The 22690-nt window shown below is 38.5% G+C and overlaps 2 protein-coding genes across 2 annotated transcripts in view; one reads left to right on the forward strand and one right to left on the reverse strand.

Moving 5' to 3' along the window:
• The window catches only part of LOC110372609 (titin), a 71075-nt gene that overhangs the window by 9074 nt on the left and 39311 nt on the right, over positions 1 to 22690 (forward strand). The window contains 4 exon segments of the mRNA XM_049839309.2: positions 422 to 610; positions 2766 to 2909; positions 4794 to 4887; positions 11839 to 12003. Coding sequence (XP_049695266.2) covers positions 422 to 610; positions 2766 to 2909; positions 4794 to 4887; positions 11839 to 12003 — 592 coding nt within the window.
• LOC126053827 (uncharacterized) lies at positions 8224 to 10299 on the reverse strand. The gene is made up of 2 exons (XM_049836952.2): positions 9498 to 10299; positions 8224 to 9253 (listed from the first exon to the last, which is right to left on the reverse strand). The coding sequence occupies exons 1-2, from the start codon at positions 10159 to 10161 to the stop codon at positions 8553 to 8555; spliced, it is 1365 nt and encodes a 454-aa protein (XP_049692909.2). The 5' UTR covers positions 10162 to 10299; the 3' UTR covers positions 8224 to 8552.

Consider the following 22690-nt stretch of genomic DNA (forward strand, 5'->3'; position numbering starts at 1 on the left):
TGTTACTAGAATTATGACATGGCTCATCTTAATTTAGCTCATTTCATGCACCTGCTGCTGTTACAAATTCATTTTGGAAAGTGTCTTTAGCTTATTAGCATAATTCGGCAAGGCCCATTATTATTTAGCCAAATTTTTGACATAGCACTGCTTCTGTGTTATTTAATTTAGGCACGGTTTAACTGGTTACCGATAGTTTTAGTTAGTTATCTGATAAATTAATGCTATCTCACACATAAAGGCTGCTTATAATTTCTGCCAGATTTAACCATCCGAGACCTGTGAATCCAAAATTGTCTGTCATATAAGTTCCTGAAAGGCATTCAGAGATTTTACTATCGGTAGCCGATGAAACTGGCCGTTAATATTATTTTTTCATTACATACACAAATCTAATTAATTAATCACATGTACTTTACAGACGACGGAATCCACAAGCTTCTACGCGGTGTATGACGGGCACGCCGGGTCGGCGGCGGCGACGTATTGCGCGGCGCACCTGCATCAGTACCTGGTGGAGAGTCCTCACTTCAGCACCGACCTGCGACGAGCCATGAGGGACGCCTTCCTCAGGACCGACGCCGAGTTTATTAGGAAAAGCAATCAGGAGGTAAAGAGGAATTTGAGCTAGGAAATTTTGGGTTAGGTAGTCCAAAGAAAGAAAAGTAATGAAAAATTATGGGTTTTCCTTATTTTGACGTTCATTATAAACAAGGTTATTCCCGCAGTGCACCTGCGTTCCTACCAATTTTAGAATCTGTTAGTGTATGCTTACATCATTTTTGCAATAGTTGTGTAACAGTTTGCAACATAGAGGTTTTAGTTGTGCTTTGATTGAACTGTCAATTTTTTGCGTAAAAACACATGTATGTACATTTTTATCCAAAGTGCTCGTAAAACTGTTCTTTAATGACAAAAGGACAAGGCAGGTTACTTTAAAAAAATCAGGAATGTGCACAGAATGTATGCAGAATTGCACACGACCCCATTAGAAGATGATAAATCAGAGTATGATTCGCTAGTCTTTTCAAAGCAATATTACGTGTAATCTACGTCAATTTCTGACTATGTACCTCAAAATAAATGTTATAATGTAGAAATTAAACTTTTGACATGTGACTAACAGTCGGTGGTCTTTTGACTGTGTTAATTTTCCACCACTTCCAGAGCCATGCCATATATGTCCTGTGACCAAAAGTTCTCCTCCAACACGAGGTGCATTTATCAAGTTGGCAACTTTGAAATGGAAATCCCGATATTCCGATGAGTTTTATCTACCATTCAAGAACCCGTTACATCGTTCGCTGAAGTGCAATGTACACAAAAACTTGCATAAAATTGATTAGGACGCTTGTTTTCGAGGAAATAACTGAGATACTTAGTTCTCGTTATTGTTTTGTTTTAGCTGTTTATTACTTTGTTCTATCCACGGTTTACTGTTGAATATATTAAAGCCATGTATTCACTGAGAAACAATTGTTTATAAACACTGTTTCAGAAACAAAATCTACGTGTTTCTGAAACAAATAATTTTGTTTCTGAAACATATAATTTTGTTTCTGTAAACACTACCAGCCTTACTTATAAACTCGAATTAAATATAAGTAATACTTAAGGCCTGTTTAAGAAAATTCTTACTTATAAACGTTGCTTAAGCATGTCTTAACTAACATTTAAATACTACTTAAGACTTTAAGTAGTGATTAGTTAAAATGTTGCTTAGAAGGTGATTAGAGATTTTATAAGTAAGGGGGTTAGTGTTTATCGAATGTTTCTGTGCTCCCCACCCGTGGCGGGGAGCACAGAAACAAATCAGTTGCGCAACATGTGCATACAAGTGTGGACGCGTGTTTCATTTGTTTATAAACGCCAAATAAATGTCTTCATAGCAAGTAATTTCTCTTTTCTTTTTCTTTTCTTTTTACTAGAAATGGACGTATGCAAATAAATGTGGGCACCACACAACAACACTACTTCCTCGGGCGACATTTGTAAACATCTGACGGTGTGGACGGCAGTTTCCGAAACATTGTTGCTGTAAACATCTACGTGATGTTTCAGAAACTGTGTATCTGAAACATTGTTTCCCAGTGAATACATGGCTTAAGGCGCTACAATAAGATAATCGCAGTCACGTTCGTTGGTAAAGTGTCTAACAATAATTGTTCTGATTATAGTGTTGTGCCTTACTGAATGTGTTACCTTGAACGCTAGATACGAAAAGCTATCTAATTTGAAAAAAAAAAACCACGTACTGATTGTTTTCAAAATTGTATAATAGGTCAGGTAGGACATTAAAGAAAAATACAAATTAATAAACTTGTATGACAGAATAATCGTAGCTTACAAGCCAGTTTAAAGTCGCTTAGCGGGTCATGTAACGCTGGCTATGTACCTACTCCCGGTGTTCCTCGAATAACAGATTGTCTCAGAGACGTTTCTAGCACTGGCTCTAGCTAGATTCGTTTATTTTTAGTATAAATTTGGATTTTTTCTTTATAAGTCCAGCATCCTCCCTGATGATCTGCGCAGAACATATTATAAGTACCTACACAAGCATTTGCGCAGACACAGAGTTCAGTCTCGTAGCCCGATGGGACGGCAATCAGACACGATCGGAGAGAGATCAGGCGCAGGACTATTTACCTGCTCTCTTATTCATGGATGTAAATACCTTCCAGATTTCGCTCTGCACTAGACCAACGAGGCAGTCATACATACATATCATTGATAGTACAAAAAAGCCATATCTTTTTGTGTCGTAGAGAGCATGCGGCGGCAGCACGGCGGTGACGGTGGCGGTGCGCGGGCGGCGGCTGCTGGCGGCGTGGGCGGGCGACTCGCTGGCGCTGCTCGCCAAGCGCATGCGCCTCATGCAGCTCGTGCGGCCCCACAAGCCTGACCGACAGGTAAATTAGAACCCTAGCTTTTCAGGAGTTTTTTACGCACGGTGCGGCAACAGTGCGGCGCCGGTAAGTCGAACGCTTGACAACAGGACTGTTGCCGCACCGTGCGTTTTGTATGAAAAGGAGGATCGTCCATACGCTGTACGTCTAACGCACCGCTTCGGCACCGCAGGCCGTCAAGAAACGCATAAGTTGAAAGCGCTCTTACAACGTGAAAATTCGTAGTGAACGTTTTAAGTAAAGTGACGTAGGTTTTTAAGACATTGTGATTGGTAGTTATATGGGTACGGAGGAGGTCAGACTGGTAGTCACTCCATGTAAAACTCTGGTAGTTACACCAGGCCTCTGTCACTCGACGTACTTGCGCGCGATAAATGCCTACCGCTCGCTGGGTTATCGGTAACCCCACGCGGCTCAGGGCTTTCCACAGCCGCTCGCGACGCGCGCGTTTTATGTTTATTATTTTTAGTAGTGGAGATGTCGACCTCTGGCCAGTTATGTACTGTGCTTGGTTGCATGCAGATCTAGTAAAAGAAAAAATATAAAGCTTCGTTTTTCCGTTTACCTAGAGATGTAGACAGGTCAGTCATTGTTTATTTTTTATTAGGTTTTTAAAATTATTCAATAAACTGAAGAACTGTTTTGGTTTGTGTAGGTAGGAACTATTTAGAAATATTTTATACCTATGTAGGAATATACATAGGTTTCTATATTCTTTAAAGTAAAAATACTTATCTTCTTTGTCATTTTAAAAATAAGCGACTTACTTTAGATACTTAAATTATAGATACTTATACCTTATACTTAGTTATACATGCAATGATTACCGAGTTCTGGATAAAATTGGAAAGTCAGTTACAAATAAGCGTAACTTTGATTCCCTATTTAATTGTAAGAGGCAACCCTACGCTCGCTGTCGGCACGGTTGCGGTCACTGAACTGTGCGCTGTCGCATTGAAATAACAATCGAGCGCTGGAGCTTTTAAGGTTCATTTTCTAACGCAGCTATGAATTTGTAGGTAGTTTGGGAACTTGTAGGTGCTTATAACAGTAGGTATGGACTTTTTTGTATGGAGTGATTTAACTATTATATAATCTGTGGTTACACTGAGAGTCTACTTTAATATTTTTGGGAAAAACCTAGGCTGATGAAGATGATGGGGACGTTAGGTCCTGTCTAATCTGGTAATTAAAATAACTATATAGATAGAGCAATGGCCTATGTTGGTTTGGAATTCCAAATAAACTGGGTAAGACAGGTAGTCAGACGTTGTGCCCTATGAACAGTGTTACAGCTGTTAAAAATCTACAAGCTAACAACAGCATCCCAATATTTTAACAAATAATAAAAGTCCATAAATAAATAGTTTTATACAGTAAACATTACTAGATAAAACAGTTTCCATTTATATGATAAATAGTAATATCATTACTTTCTGCAATTTGTCGAAATTTTATAGACATAATTATATGAAATATTAAATATGACTTAAATTGCTGATAATATAATCCCTTTTTTTCCTACACTTAACTTTTACACATTATTTGCAAGAGATACCTTCTCTGTTTATTGTATGTACTAGATTAACATATGTTATTAAATATTATTCAGTTATTAATTTCATAAACATCCAATAATAATTCTCTCTCTCTCTATTTCGAAATAAAATGGTAAAATTAAGTAGGGGAAGTTTATTTTATAGCACTTTATTTACTACTTCCCGTAGTTTAGATAAATTAGATCCTTTGCTACTCAAAAATTATGTAGCATTCTAATAGTGAAAGAATTAATTATATATGTCCACCCCTTTTAATAACTACAAACATACACAACTATCCTTTTAAGAAGGTTTATTTCAAGTTTTAAGAGTTTTATTTGTTTGACAGGATGAAAGAGACAGAATAGAATCTTCGGGAGGAACAGTGATGTACTGGGGCACTTGGCGAGTCAACGGACAACTAGCCGTATCTAGAGCTATTGGTGAGTTGACACTTTATTATTTCATTTTGAGCTTTTTTTTTAATCAATTATAACAGCATCTCTAACTAGATAAAGAAGGTAACAGCAAAGTAAAGGAATAACAGCAATACTAACTTAAACTAATATATGTATTTGGTAATTGCACATGAGAAAGAGACAAACCAACTTTCAAAAACCGGAAAAATAGAAGACATTTCATTCAAATAAAAAACAAAATTATCGTTCAGCATTTACATTTACTAAATCTTTCACTAATTCACAAATCGAACACCAGTAGCCCGATGAACATATCGACCATAATCTGACCCGTTTACAGTTCATAACGAACATTCTAAAAATATCACTACTACTACAAACAAATCTTAATGCAGTACTCCTGTCCTGCCAAAACCGCGCAATTCACAAACATGTTTCGTTGTAAAACAAGCGAATGAACGCATTTTTACGTTGTAACCCGCGGTGTTACGTCCCGAACGACAATTTCACGAGAGCTCGAAGCGTATTTAACTTTTATGGTGACCATAAACTTTTACTGTGCCTACCATGTTCCAACGTCCTGTGTAACGGGACAAGTCGAAACATACTATATGTATGTATGTTGGTACTTACTATAATATTTACATACTATAGTGATGATGTCCTCCTAGCCGATTATCGGCTACGGCGGCTGTTCTCATGTAAGGAGATTAGCCAACTGCGCAGGACATATTATAGTGCACAAGCATTTGCGCAGACACAGGTGCACTTACTATTCCTTCACTCTCATAGCCCGATGGGACGGCAATTCGACACGACCGGAATGATCAGGCGTAGGACCGACATTTACACGCTCTCCGATGCACGGGTGAATCAATCACCTACTTCCAGGCTCCGGGCTGCTTAGTGAAAGTTTTTAAAACCCACAAAGCGATTTCGGCCCGACTCAGGTATCGAACCCGAGACCTCGTGCCATGGGTCGTTGCCTCGTGCAGTTGGTACTATGGACGCAAATTACCCCATGTATAATTACCGAGCTTGTATAATTGGTAGACTTTTCATTATTTTAATGATGTGATTTTTCTCATGCGACATGCGGCGAAGGAAATACGTTTGCAGGAGATGTGTATCATTTCGCACTAGTTGTTAGGACGAATGGGTTGTTAAAGTTGGAAGTTGCTATGGAAAGAACGTGGGAGGTTTCAGTTTATAAGATTGTTTTTATATGAAGTAGTAAACTTAATTACCTATCCTATTAATAGTATATTCCTGTGTGGACTTGAAGATTTTCTTTAACTTTTTTTCAATATATGTACTTATTTTGCAAGTGTGTTTATTTAATTTTAATATTCCTTGCAGAACTTCGGGTCACTGATTCTATTAGCCAGTTTGTTGAGTATAATAGAAAATCATATTCTGTAAACCGATGCCCATACAGGCGTTAACTTTAGCCTAAATTAACGCTCGACCCGTCTCGTAACCTTTAGTATACTGTATTTTAGTATTTTTGTGCGTATAATCAGCTGCTTTTATACGCAAAATATTGTGACTTTTAAAATCATATCTATCAAACCGATCCGGTATAATGTCCACCTGTTGGTCACTACTTTCAAGTTAGAATAGTATTTAGTTTCTCAATAGACTTCAGCTTAGTCCATCCAATAGTTCAATCATAGCAGACCATCAGATAGTACATATAGTAGTATCTTCTATTACATGTGAAATATTACTTCTCTTAAAACTGGCGACGATATCTTGAAATGGAGAGAAATCCTCAGAAAACTTGGAATTCACGGAAAGCTCTCTAAGTATTCTAGCAGCAAATCATAAGATTTTCCTCCTATCAGGAAACCTTTATCAATATCAAAATAAACAGTGTTAAAAGGGTTATTTGTAGCAGCTCCCTCGTACGCGTAAAAGTGGAAAGTTAATAGGTCGTTTTATTGTTATCGGCGGGCGGGCGGACCATTTCTCACGCCGCGCGGGATGCCAGCCGGCGTGTGCCGATCATTAAGCAGTTAGTACCGAACCCCGCAGATGGACCTTTATTCGGTAAAACAACGGTAATGATGCTACCGATTGTACTGAATAGACTTGCTGCTGTTAATTTTGGTGGTTTTAGGCGAACAATGGAGGTTGGTTAACACCTTCGTTTAGGGTTGGTAGAATGGTTCTGTCATGATTAGTGGGTTGTGTGCCGTGTCTTTCGTCTTTGTGGAATTAGCAGCAATCATTGTCTGTAATATCAAGAATACTTATGTTGTCTTTTATGATCGGTTATGAGTTCTAGTAGTCCTGTAGGTAATTACATCAAGTTTATTTTCTTATTAGTATGAACCTGAATGCAATGAGAAAGAAGGTTCATTCACTTTGCAATAAAACATTTTAATTAGCCTTACCGTCTCTTAGACCTGCCAGGCTGCTTAGCTGAATTTAATAGCCTCAAACATTGAAATGTAAATCTATACAAATACAGGAGGAAACAATAAGTAATAAATAATGAATCATCATAACAATATCAATGTCACGCGTGTCATATTTGAATATAATTGTGAGGATACCATTCATGACGAGCGGTAGGAATACTTATCAAATTGACAGTGCCCAATTCTGTAGGTGTGTGATATTGGGCAGCGTTATTATAGGTACCTATTCAACATTTAAATGTTATTTAGTTTATTTATGAAAGGAATCTATTGAATATAGTGTAGGACCAGAGCAGCTTTATAGTCTTCTTAGTTCTGATATTGGCACTTAACTCTTGAGGCCAAGAAACAAAGCATTCAATCTGGCTTATCATAATATCTAGTTTAATTTGAGAGATACAGTTTAGCCAGTCGAGTATTTAGACCGAGATAAATGGAAATAATCAAAGAGATTTATCTTTTTGGCGTTTGCAATGAAGAATGGCTCTACCACAGATTACTTTCGGCCTCTTACTTTTGGACCTGTAGCGAATGTTCTCCAACGAAGAAACAATGATAAATACCTGCGTATTTTACCCCCATTCTCAGAGAATATAGACCACCAATTAATTCATATATAGATATTAGGTCAAATATATCCTAATATACCAATTTGTTAATCGGTCCACTTTGTAAACCAGAGCAAACATAGACTCAGAGCCACTATTTTTTTATTTAATTTAGTGAGAAAAACCTATGTTATTATAAAAAAAAACTTTCTTTAAAAAAACAGTTTAGCTTTTTAATTCAGTGGTTCTTTCCAACAATGGTATGAATGTCTAAGCGGTGGCGCCGCGGTGTCGCTCGGGCCTCCCTCGCGTGTCCCCTTCGGAACAACCCCTAGACCCCACTGCACTCGCACACCGCTATATCGATCACCTCGGACACGCACTATAGTGTATTCACGGAGACGAGTTAGTATAGCGCCTTCTCTATTGCACATTTTCATACAAATGACAAAGACAAAAAAAACTTTTTTAGGATCAGTGGGCGTTAACAATACCTTAGAAATGTAAACGTGCGTTCACACTGCGCTTCTTAAAAGTACGCTTAGTTTTTTCTTGCGGCTTCGTCTATCGTATTAATTGAGAGACATTTTGATAGAATTTATTTATTGTTACCTACTTTTTTATTTAACTGATGGATATGAAGGAAAGAAATAAAATCGAGAGTTAATGATTATATTTTCTTTATTATATTATAATATCTACCTAGTATACATTTTCATAACATATCATCATCATCATCACTCTCCGTACTATCGCTACTGTCGTTTCCTACATTTATTATGAATCTTTCAGTCATTGCTTCCACATTTCTGTCCATGGCATCCATTTTGGGCTCAACTATTTCTTTGACATGCTTTATACATTTTTTCCATTTCTCTGCGTCAATATATTGAATGGATTCCTTTAATACAATTTTTAATTCTGCCATTTTGTGTGTTTTCATGTGTGAAGCTACATTTCCTTTAACTTGAGCCCACACTAGCTCAATTGGATTTAATTCGCAATGATACGGTGGCAGTCTCAGTACAGTTTTGTTTTGTGACTTTGCCATTTCGTCTATAATACAAGCGTCGTATCGCTGTCTATGGTTTTTAACAATGTTTAATAATTCACGTTTCAACATTTCAGCGTTACAGCTAATATTTTTTTCGCGTAACCAATTACATATATCCTGTTTTTTAGATTTGGCCGTTGGGATTCGCTCTATTTTCCTAGAGTGATAGGAAGCGTTATCCATGACTATCACAGAATTATCGTCCAGCATATTTAAAACTTCTCTAAACCAATTTTCAAATTCTTCGGCATTCATCTCCTTGTGATAATCGCCTTGTTTCTTCGACTCAAACATATTTAGACCACCTTCGACGAATCCATCCTCACTCCCAATATGAGTAATAAGTAGTCTTTTGCCTTTTCCTGTAAAGAGAATATAAAACATGTTATAAAACACGTGTTTCAACACTGAGAACATAACTATAACTTAATGATAATAATAACAATGGATGTAGCGCACCTGGGCCAGTTTTCTATGCAAAAATTGGGAAAAAGTATTTTATTATGATAATGCTCATTTATGACAAAAGAACAATAAACCGGTCATTAGCACACATGCGCCGCTTAAAAATTAATATTGACCATTACATAAATAAAAAATACACACCTGAAGGTGTTTTCAAGCCAGTTGTTAGTCCATTAATAAAAGCGTCTCGCCTGCTTTTCACTGTGGTATCGACCCAAGCTTTTGAGGTAGTGTGACCTTCATTCACCCAAGTTTCATCTAAATAGTAGATTTTTTGATGATTATTTCGTGCATTTTTGATAGCTCGCAGATAATTTCTTCTCCAAAAGAATATGTCATCGCGATCCAGCAATAAGCTGTTTCTGCTTCTCTTACAAAATTTAAAACCAATTTTTTTCAATATTTTATGTAGCGTCGTTCTCTTTATAACGCCCAAAGTGCCATCATCACTGATTTTCTTTAAAATCTTATCAAGAGTAGGTATTTCATTCTGCGCGAAGAAATTGTGGACTATATTTCTGATGGCACATTTTGTAAAGTTATCAATCGTATCAACAATTGACAAACGTTGCTTCAATTTCTTCGGAGATTTTAGCTCGCCACTATCATTCTTCTCTTTTACAATTCTATGAACAGAAGCCCAGTGAACACCTAAAGAAGATGCAACTGCTTTCAGAATGTCACCCTTGGAGGCCGAAGAGTCTGCATTTCTCATTGCGTGGTACATATTTAAAATCATAGTCTTCTCGGTAGACAAAAAAGCCCGCCGTTTTCTTTTAACAGCAGATTGTTCGATATCCGCCATTATCTCAATCAAAGCAATCAATCATATAATCCAATACACCAGCCGGTTCACAAGTTGAGCGCACAGTCACAAAGAAGAGCACGTCTGCACAATACGGGAAGTATGAGTAGACTAAAAAGTACTCGTACTGTGTACACCGCCTTAGCATTTATCACTGACCAATCGCAGTTAAAAAAATGTGTGAGTGAGATAGCGCTCTACTAACTCGTCTCCGTGAATACACTATAGTTTAGGGATGTGTTGTAGTTCAAGGAGGTGGTGTCGAGTATCGATAAAATTAAAAATAGATTTGATTTTTTAAGTTTGGCAAAAGAAAATTTTTCGTCGGGTGTCAATATTTCATCGTCTTAAAGTGTTGTTTTATATTTTTGTAAGCAAGTTGTCATAAATTTTTTTGTTTATGTGGAAAGGCTAGAAAAAGAGATTGATGTGAATAAAGCTTTAGAATTTTGTTTTAAAATCGATATACGCCGATATACCAATCTGCAATAAATAATTGAAATTGTAAGGTTTCCTAATTCTCAATAGTAAAGTCGATAAACACATCCCTAGCAAGGACACGAAAGGGCGACGACGGCATAGTAACATAATAATGTTGACATTTTCTTCACATCCAGCCCGAGCCCGTATTTCGCACGTATTGGGATAAGACTCATCGATTTCGCGTTCCGTGGGAGATTATACCGGAACGTTTACTTTATCCCCCTTTTCACCACCGTCCTCAAGTTATCCTCAGATTTTCATGCCAGATTTGTCGACTGCGAATTGACTTGTGTCTGATGTTCATATTGAAGACACGCTTTTAAACCTTTAAGTAACAATTTTGAAATTGCGTTTTTTTATTTCGCGTAGAACGCTTAAGTTTTAATGTGGTGCAACTGTTTTCTTGATTGCGATCGGATGAAATGTACTTTCAGTGTAGTCTATTGTTTGCTCATTTGTACTTGTATTAAATTGCATTCCTTGGCATACCTTTAAGGCGTTATTGTCATATTATTCCTACTTGTCTGTCCAACGTTTCTTTTCGCATCCCTATCTGCTTCACATCAAAGTTTCATTTTGTAATTTTATAGCGTTATTGTAATTTTAATATCCATTATAGGGACTTCATAAGGAATATGTTACACTTTGGCTGCGGTTACGCAAGACTTTGTTTACTACACATTAAAGTTGTTAGGTTAACCATTACTGCGCACGAAGGCGATAAGCTAATAGTAAGCTGTAACCTGTAGTTTAAAACTGCCGAGTTAACTTTGCTTATACTTAGAATTGCTTAATTTACGACACACGTGCTCTCATGTGTTATTTCTTGGTTTCGTTTGTAATTTACAAAACGGTTTATAATGACCGTTTACAAACTTGAACAGAACAGTGTAACATTTAATGTGATTTCAATCTTGCCAACATCAAACCTGTAAATACATAAGTAACATTGCTGATAATTGCATAATCGATCATTCATTTCCTAACCTTGGTTTGACATTTTGTAGATAACCCAAATATGAAAGGACATAGGCACTTGATAAAGAATGTGCACCCCTAGTTCCAGCTGCTGTAGCTACTGAACCAAGCGTCAAATCAAGTTAGCAATACTGTTAATTAAGAGCTTAATAAAAGACCTTGTCCGCCATAATAGTTCCCACTTTCAATCATGACTCAAAAGTTAACATTGACCAGGTGACGCACAATACAAGCCGTACGTGACGGCCCGGCCGGAGATCGCGACTGTCGAACTGGATGGTGACGAAGACTTCGTGGTGGTGGCCTGTGATGGGCTGTGGGACTTCGTCAGCGAAGACGATGTCGCTCTCGCTGTGTATAGGCAACTGGCTGCTGATCCTGGTAAGTGCTAGCATGTAATTGTTCCAGATTGAGCAGAGGTTGCTGCAAGGACGAAAATTATACACACCACGTATTGTAAAAGTTTGTCCCGCATAATCAATGTTAATTACACCGTTTGTGTCATAAGCATAAGAATAATGCACGCTTAGTTGTGCAACGGCCGACTAACGACACTGTTTATTTACATGGCTGCACAGATTTTATCTAAATGTGCATTTGCTAACACCTGGTGCAATTTGGCAAGCGTTGTGTGAGTGCGTTTACGTGTGCAATATTATTTACGCCTGAAACAGGTACGTTTACATTATGCAGGTTTCCTATCTTTCAATCGCACTGCGCCGACCTTGAGCCCATGCTTACACAATAACGTGAGTCACCGCGACTCACTAGACAGGATAAAAGACAATTAGCCGTCAAAACAAGTAAACCAAAAGGTCTTGAAGTATTCGTCATGAATATGAGTAGGTAAGCGAACGATTCGCTTCAGCTATTTACAGAATTGCTGTATTAACATTGTTTTATTTGAGTCCACAAACCACTAATGAGTATTGATGTTCGATTTTTGTCTCGTAATGACAACAGATCAAGTAACAAAGCGATTTGGCTGCCGGCATCGGTTGGCACGAATCAAGTGTGATTATGTTGTCACAAAGGGTCACATGATTATGACGCGTACGCTCGTGAACCGAGTGCCCTCGTCGGAACATTCAGAGGAGATCTTTGACACATATTATCCCCCCGTGTTTCTCCCGCTCGATGAAGCTCGCAGCCTGGGCCCGGGGAGGGTCTAAGTATTATGGTTAGAACAATAACTTTGGCGCCCTCAAATCTGTGTGAAGTGTCTTTAACGCGACGCTTACGGCGATAAGAGCTTTCACGTTGTTCAAAAGAATTTTTCTTTTGTTTGTAAATATGAAAGTTGGTATTGTACCACTGTGGAACAAATAGGGCTTCTGTGAGCTCTGTTATATTAATTATTCTTGAGTATAAGCACTAAGGATGTTTTGCAATTAGCACAATATCCCCGCTTGGGTATAATTAAAGCTTTAAAAGTTCTGCGTTTAAAGCCTCCGGAAACTATGTCTTTGTAGACACCTATAATGTAATGTATGTGAATACAATGTACAAATCTTAATTCATAGCATTGTATGGTGTTTGCTATTTTTATTAATTTGTCATTGCAGATTACACTGTAATAATAATGCGCCAAAATATAACAATCCAACCTGTCATCATGTTACATTATCAACGCTTTTGTCAGAGGGGACCCCTCTAAACGTAACCCGACAACTGTCGCTTCTATTGACCCTGTACTTAACAAATATCTTAATTAATCTTATATTTCGGTTAAGCTTATTATATTTTATTAACATAGTGATTTCGGTTGTAAATATATCTGTTAGGGTAGAAGGTTCAGGGAAAACTTCAGGAATCGAGAATCTAGATGAGATATCTAGAAACTTGTGAAAGTCTCCTAGAAATATTATTGTTACTTTTATATGACTGAGCTTCAGTATCACATTGTTTTAGATCTGTTATTATCATTTGTGGTGGTCAAAGTATGAAGCAGAATGTTTGGTGTGATTACCGGCGAAGTGAAGTGAAACGTAAAGCAAACAGCTGTAGATGTAGCGCCGGTACTTAGGTACGCGCACAGGTTTCTTTGTTTCGATAGGTCTTGCGAAAAAACCGGTCGAACAATAAGAGTGTATTTTATGTTCCGTAACGAGATTGCTGCGGTGCCTAGATTTCAGTCGGGCTGCGGTCAGGCCGCGCCGCCACAGCCCCACAATATTGTGTCGTAATTGCGTCGGAAGTGGGGAAGTGGAGAAATTGGATACTTTGTTTTGCCCCCTGTTGCAGCCCTGCCTGCGCGCCCGCCTTCCCCCGACACCGATACGAAGCCTTTCTAATTATTACTTTTCTAAACTGCATGTAAATACACCAGTTTCCTATTGCTCTAAAATTATAAGAGAACAGAAAACCGAACAGGAAATAATTCACGATAATATGCAATCTATTCTCGTTATAATTAACTTTCCAGTGAAGAAATCTATGATCTCATTCGTTGCGAATTCTAGTTCGTTTGTGCGATTGGTTTACTCACTTGTATCAAATCTCAAATCCTCCTGTCCTTTTAGTTTTATGCTCCGATGGACAGCAGACCCGTCTCATTGGATTAAGCGATTTAAATGTTTAAACTGTCGCGAGCGGCATTAAGGTAAGGGCTTTGGTATTAAGGTACTGGCCATTATGGTAATTTTAAATTTAGCTCTTATTGCGAAATATCAAGGTTTATATTTGACCCTTATGTCCATTGAAGTAGGCTTTTTGTGTCATTGGTCAGATGTTAGTCCTCTCGTAACACTTTCTCCGCTTGCAATACTATTCGCATGGAAACTTAATAGTCGCCTGTCATGCAAGAGAATTTATGTTGACATTTGTTATTAGCGGGGTTGTTGGAACAAATCATGCTGTATAATATTGTTGTTTAATTAGGTGTGTTGTGAATGCTTCTTAAATTGGGTGCAAATCGTGTGTGGCTGTTCGGGCCGCGGCCTGTCGGCGCGATGCCCGCTCGATAACATTGTGTTGATGTTGATAGAGCGATAAACAATTGATACGCTGGGTGGACAGGCACGCACCAGCGCATTTTTGCCTCAGCCGTTCCTACTTCAAACTAATTGAATACCAGAAAAACTAGGGTTGCTTATGAGCTCAGGTAATCAAGTACACTTATCGTAGCCTATCCAAATACTTATAGTGGTTCGGTTAAGTTTTTTTATAAGCTGATGTATATGGTTTTCAAAATGAAATTTATGCCATTTTATAACCTCATAATGCGATTCTAGCCACATCCGAGACTGGGGGAATGTGAAACATTTCACGAATTTCTTATCTAAACACAAATATTTGTTCTTGTAAATCACGTATGCGTGGACGCGGCGTGGTTTGGTTTGTGTATTAGTTGGCACCGCGGCTCAACGTTGACCTTGACACTGTTGGACAACTCCTCGTTATCTGCCAACTTTCATTCATTATCTCGTTAGCAATATGATACCACGCGGATGTATCGTTTCATAACATTATTTATGGGTGTAACGGCATTAGCTGTTGTTCTGAGATCGTGATTAGCTGAGTAATCTTCATACAATCGCTGCCTTGTCTTGTGTGGTCGTTTTTGCAAATCGGTTTTTGGGTGTTTAAGGCAAGGCCTTTCATTACTTCTGTAGCAGTAGTTTAGAACAAAAAATAGAGGCTCTTTAAGAACCAAGCATGAAAATGTTAGGTTCCCATAGATGTCTAAAATTTTAAAGACGACTTTATTTGTACAGAATGAATTAATTTTGAACATTGAAAAGCAACCAAAAAGATGGCTTCATGTGAAAACAGACATTCTTTGAACACCTTTCCTATTAGCAATTATCTCCACTCTACCAAACGTTAAACTGTGCCCGTTTTAACACCATTTACCTACCGTTGTATGGTTCAGGTCGTTGATGTGTCATTCACACATACATACAGTATATGTTTTAAGAGACTTGTAATGTCGTTAAGGTTATTACAGGAACTGCCGGCCTAAATACAGTTAATAAAGATAATTGTACGCTTAGACAATTACTCTGACACACTGGCGTGTAAAATTGTTTGGAGTTTCCAAAAGAAAATGATAAATAAACGCAGCGTTTAAAAGAGAATGTGTATTGATTAATGAGAGTAAGCCCTAGTTGCTAAACAAGCCGTGGACTATTGCGAGCTCATTAGCATGTACGGCTAGAGATTGTAGACAAGAACGACCCTTTCCTACATCTTTGGTTACTTCGCTAGAATGGACCGTAAAAAGTACTCAACAATTCTAATTGCTCTGAGAAAATCATTCGCTTTAAATGCATTGATTTAAATTCGCAACGCCACGCGCCTTGCGCGATACTATCTTTGATCGTAAAAACTCAATATATGCGTTGGTGGCTGTTGCTATGACGTTACTAGAAAGCCCTTCAGTCTATTTCTTAATTAAATGTATTTCATTATACTTTCTTAGTACAGTCGAAAGTGTATATGATTTGTACGTTTGTTCCCTACGAAAGTATAGTGGGTAGTTTCGCTCCACATGTCATGTCGGCCGGTTGGATGCGACTAGCGAGTGTTGCGCGAGCGACGTGCGCAGGCGACGCGCGATGATTTGCATTGTAAACACGGCGGACGGTGACCGGCGCATGCCTCGCTTCACTAATGGCATGCTCATCATCACACCTACCACTTGATTATTTTTAGTATAACCGCACTAAAAATAGATAGAAGCAGGATAAACCAAGACTTGCGAGGTCTAAAGCAAATATGGCAGAAGGAAAAAAATACCGGTCACAATTCATAATACAAAAACATTTTTTTTAATAATTCAGTGCACTTGCCACAATATTGTCGAAGGGATGCTTTATCTGTAATGATTATGTATTTCGCAGTCGAGTGGTCTCGCTGCACGAGGGTGCGTTCGCAATAAAAGTGCAGAGTTTGTTCACGAGGGCTGTGCTCGTTACACCCGCCCGTCTCTTTGACATCCGCACTTTTATTGTGGAACCCTAGCCCTTGCCACGGCACTACACACTACACTTGCCATCTTAGAATTACAAATGTATTTAGAATACATTAAGAGTCTCTTGATAAAGTTTGAATACGCGATGTATATTTTACACAAAGCGCGGAAAGTTAGGGCGTTCTAACAGTTTCTCTATTTAGACATTTATGTTATTCAAACGATGACAATAGAAAAGTTTTTCTATACAAATAAAATACCATTAATAGTTTTTCCTTTAAATGGCTATTTTTATTCACTGCTATATACTGATATTCCTGTATCAATTACCATTGTAAATAACTTTGATATTTCATTTCTGTACCATTGTATAATTTTGCTGACCTATTAATCCGTCGGCTTAGCAAATAGCACAGCTCCAGTGGAAATTAAAACATTCATTCTTTGTGAAAGGAAGGTCTGACTTCCTCAATTTGTCTCTTTTTGTCATTACAACCGCGGTCCCCTTCCGAGGGCTGATAAAGAACACCGTAATCCTTTCAATCGAATAACGGGGGATTACACTGGCGCAATTTATGCGGGCTATGTGGATCCGTAGGCTTAAGTCGTATGCAGAATTTAAATAAAAGTGTAAAATCATCGCGATGACTATAACTACGTTCATAGCTGATGACGTTGTATGGAAACATTGCACATTTTAATTTTACTTCGTCGTAAATTGTATGTTGGATGGCAGCCAAATGTACAGCGTCTCATTCCGGAGTTCCGGGCCACGTGGGTGGCGTAGTCGCTCGCTGTTTCATATCACTAACGATATCAGTGACAACAAGATTGCACATTATGATAGGCGTGATCATATGCTACAACCACTTTGTGCGCGCTACGTGTCATACGCTGACCTGGCCAACATTATGTCATCAACATCTCTATAAGGTCTGATGCATATCTTTATAAAGTTTTCAAAAGAGGATTTTTGTCAGACCTTTAGAGATCTCAGCGCTTTTAAATACAACTCTCAGATTTATACTTGCTATCACAGAACCATACTTTCATTATGCTTCGTGTAATCCGTTGTAAATTTTCTTTACTACCAGTATTTTATTAAGTAACACAATCCGTTTCGAGGACCGCTCATGAATTATTCTGTGATGTTGGAACTGAACTGAGATGGGACCGATTTTCCTATGAAAACACGGTATTCGAATACATTTGCTGGCGGACAACAGGGCAACAAATCCCTCCATAAATTATGTAATGGAATTGCGGATCAGATACGACACTGGCCGCGACCTGTCTACTCGGGTTATACAATCGTTTTATCCGACCGAGTCCCTTCGGGTTCGTTACATCGCTGTCAGGTGCTTCGACCCTAATGCTAATATTATCCCTTAATCATCTGTTAATTTATTTCAGAATTTTGCCTCTAATTTTATGACATTTTCGTTAGATTGGGAAATTATATGTTTATAAAAGAGCCATCCCTTTTGTAGCTTCCTATGATATAGCATTACACCCGTATCCTGAATAAAACAAATGGAAGCCTCTATATCGTAGTAGCTCACATTAAATTTGATGGTGCCTAACGACTAGCTATTTATTAACTGCAGTATACATGCAGCTCTGTGAAGTGTTGATTAGCACTTACTTGATGTTTTAAGTAGAGGTGCGTTAGTAATGTAAACACTGATTTGTATAGAGGTTAACGACATGTAATGTGTTGAAACGTAATGTAAGCTCAGTTTACATGGTGTAGAGGAGAAAGTGGGCGGGCTTACGAAGTAGTCTGTGCACCAGTCTGGGTGCAGTTATCACGTTAGTCTTCTTTGCCAATTAGTCCTGCTAGCGTCGTCGTTGACATGTAAGTCTGTCACGAAGAGCGAAACTATCTAATTGAGTTCACACATGAACAATGCTGTAGAATGCATCGCGCCCACTCCCGGCATAGCTCGGCTGCATTTGTCCACTGATGTCATTTCCCTGTGCTTAATTATTTTAAATTAATTTATGTGCTGTAACCAATCCACTCGAGTAACGCAAATATTAGTATTGGGACACAATGTATCCTAATTGTACCCAAAATCAATTCTTCGACGACTGATGAATATTTCAAAAGTCGAAACGTTGCAAAGCCAAGAAGTTGAGTAAAATTGATTTTAGCACAGAAGAGTAAGATATTTTTAGAGTTTATCCCTTGTAATTTAAAACAAAAACTCTAAACGATGTGTCAATTTTCAACAAGAATATTAAACTGGATATTTTTCTTTCTTTTAGCTTCCCATAGATTAACGTCAAAGTAAACACAAAAATAATTACACGCTGCAAAGTCATGCGCCTCAACTCATCGTTCCTTTCACAGCATAATCTGCTATAAATTAATATCCGCCGCAGCCACTACATATACGGTCGGCTTTTTATTTTCCAATAAGGCAGGCAAGTTTTTGTCAAATACATTTGCATGGAATGGTACTAGTTTGCTAAACAGTCTGTGTTTGTCCAAGCTCAGTTCGGTTTGATCCGTGTTTGCTCTTCGCTATTGTGCTGCCAGTACCAGACGGCGTAATCTGACAACCGATCCTCCGGTGAGTGCGGCTTGCGGTTTGTTGAATTTGGAACGAAATCCTCCTACATTTTATAGGATGGACTGGATCTTCGCGATACAAACCTTCATCAGTTTCAAGAAGCTCCTAATTTCTGTTACATTAGGTATATTTTTGGCCAGCACTGCTAACATCATGTGTGCGCTTGCCACCACGATACGGTTCGTGCGACGCACTTCCACAATAGACTGTTGTTTTTGCGAACGCCAGTTGAATGACCGAACAATTTTTGTACGATCGGCCTCCAAATTATTACAGATGTAAAAGTCATCGTTCAGGAGACCGATGGCAGATATGCGAAACATAGGGTTATCGCCAATATTTAAACTATTTATAGGTATATTATTTAAGTATGCTGTTACTTACACTTATTAATAAATAACACACGCATGAGTAATGTCCCATAATTGGCGACAGAGGCTATCGCTACTAAATAAAGACGCCGTGACATCCGCCTAACTAACTGTACAGAAATGTTATCATATAGACAAGTCGCTATTAATTGAATAGCTTACAGTCCAATTTCATACATTTTAAATCATATTGACAGTCAATAAAACATGAATTTGGACACTTATTTCCTGCAGCAGGTGTGCGTAGTGCATTCAAAGATTTGACAGAAAGTAAGCTATATGTCCCTACCGATGTTCCATGCAAAAGTTGTATGGAATCATGCCGACATGACTCATCATCGCGACTATAGGTATAATATCTCCAACTAGACATTTATGAGGCGTGGAGTCAACCGCACTGCGAGCATCGCTGCCTCATTCAGAATTCAGCACGACTCGATGTGGACCAAACTTCACCTTATCCGTACAACTCGTAATGTCTCCATTGTTTACCAGATTGGTTAATCCCAGAATACTTAATAACCAACAGCGTTCAATAACTGACACTACAATAGGGTATTACATGCATTTTTGAAATATATCTTAAATAAATTCTTTAGTCTTAATATATCTCTAAAAAATTAAAAATATTTTTTTTCTCACGTTATGTACGAATATAAATTAATTGTTTTATCATAATTTCAAATTTCGCGCGTATTTCGCGAAAACGCGGCACACAACGGACGCCATGATTGTTTTTTGGTCATGACGTCATTACGTTAGTAAACAAACTACAGCTGTCAGTAATACATATTTTGATATGTATTGAAAATTTTAATAATGAGTAATTATGCTCCGTATCGTTGGTGTGTTGTTTCTGAATGTGAGAACACTAGTGTAAAAACACCAGACAAATTATGGATTCAAGTACCAGTGGATATAAATATGAGAAACACTTGGTTAAAAGTTGTTTACTACCGTAATGACGTCATTAGCATGGCGGCGACATTTCGTAGTGTTCAAAGACAGATAAAAAAACCTAAAAACTTTAAACTGCAATAAAAAATATATTTATGTACCTTACGAAGTGAAACTAACATTTCCCGATTGCTTTTCCTCTAAACAATCATTGTAATACACTTTTAATTTTTTTCTCATCTAGACTAAAATACCCTATTGCCATGATGCATCCTATTTTGTTCCCTCTACTTAGTCACAATGCTTCTTCCGATCAATCACTCATGTCAAAAGAAATTTTCTGCTTGTGCAAAAACTGCTTACATTTTATTTTTGGATTTAGCGAAAGCAAGGCTTTAGAAAGGCTAATTGTTCCATGAGAGTAGACTTCGAGGTAATTTAATGCAAGTTATACACGGCACTTGTTCGTTTGCAACTACTTGTTAGATGCTAATCTAGATTGGATTTTGCATGTCAAATTGCGGAAGAATATTCAACTAGAATTGATTTCGAATTCGTCACTTTCGGAATTATTGGCAAGCAAAATATTAATACCTATTAGGAGATTTTACTTTACTGAATTACTATTCTGTCTACTTGCTTAAATAATTTCAGATGCTTCTCAAATCTTTGCTTTGTATTCTTTTGTCAACTTAATCTTAGCATTCATTCAAAATGCTAGTTTTTGCAGTTGTTGTCTAAATATCGTCGTGAGGTGGTTACGTCAGTTTTGCGGTAATTTCACGGCTTGCGCCTTTGAACTGTTCCTTGTAGAAAAGTGAAGTGCGAAGTTTCGGCGAGCCGGCGCGGCGCAAGGCGCGGCGGAGCGTGGCCGCCGGGGTCGTCGGCTGATGGTCGCCATCTTCCGTCGCTGATGTTAGCCTTATTCTATCGTCGCAGATTACTACTGCTGTTTTAAGCTAAACTACATTCTTACAAATATAAACAAATGTTAACATACATACCCATTGTATATGTTCACTGTCATTTTACAGTATTTAACTGTAAAAGCCATAGTAAAATCGAAAATTTCTGGAAAACTCCATCATTTTCTGATGATAGCTAATTTTGGACAGCTTGAAAATTGGTTTAGCATGCATTGGATTCTGGAGGTTTCTGTGAACTGCGACAGGCGGTAGCATCTGGAGGGCGCATAGTGCGGGCGTCGGGGGGGCGGCGGGGTGCGCTGGGGCGCTGCACCGGGCTCGCGCGGCACCACTCGCCAGTCCCCGAGACACCGGCCGCGCGAACGGCCACCGCGATACCGTACGCCTCGCGACCCACCCGTGACGTTCAGTTTAGTGACTCCGCCCGCCCAGGAGCAGCGGCACTTGCACCCCTGTGCTGATACATGTGAGTCTAGCCTCTAGACAGCGTCACACCCACGCGCCGCGCCCCGCGCACCGCCCGCCCGCCGCCGGTGTCTAGCCGCCGCCGGCCGGCCGGCTTTTCACATAACCTCTTCGTTGTGCTTTTTTAAATTAAACTTGCAGTGCTTGGTTCTTAATGATTGTCGCCACTTTTAGCTCATCTATAGTTCTATGATGTTTGACTGTTAGCTGCCAGCCTATAAGAGAAACTCATTGTCTAAGTTTTAATTAGGAATACACAATAGGTATTCTGCCTTTGTAATTATTTAATAATGCCTATTATATTATACACACTAATTGTTTATATAACTATTATAGGTATTTTCAATGGAATTATTATCAAGTATAAATGTGTGGAATTTATGATGAGAATATTGTGAAAACAACTTTTTCAGGTGCCAAGACAAAAGAGAGCTAGGTAAATTCCTTTTGTAAAAGTGCGTATGCGCCATCATTTATGAAATTTTTTAAACAGAAGCCTAAAACTGCGTGAAAGCGTCTCGGCATGAAAGGCATCGCTCATTAATTAAGTTAATCCCTTAAATAGCGAGTTTGTAACTAAGGGTGGCATAACACACAGTCGCAGTGAATGGTTAGTTTTCGATTAGATTAATTAATGTAATTCCCGTTGGGCAGAGGCGCGATCACGCAAGCGCCAAGTGGGTAGCAAGTAGCACGGAGCATGATGGCCGGTCGCCGCGTGCCGGACTGCCGGCCGCACCACGGCCGCCGTCAGCGGAGGTCTACGAACCTACCGTGGAAATGGGATTATTGCAAGACGGACTTAATGCCATTTTGCGCTTGTTCTGCGTGTTTCTGCTCACTATGAATAACTCACTCTAATTCTGTACAATTTTACATCACTTTATCGGAAAGTCTGAGCTACACTTTATGCTA

Source organism: Helicoverpa armigera, chromosome 9 (assembly GCF_030705265.1).
Source record: "Helicoverpa armigera isolate CAAS_96S chromosome 9, ASM3070526v1, whole genome shotgun sequence".
Lineage (NCBI taxonomy): Eukaryota > Metazoa > Arthropoda > Insecta > Lepidoptera > Noctuidae > Helicoverpa > Helicoverpa armigera.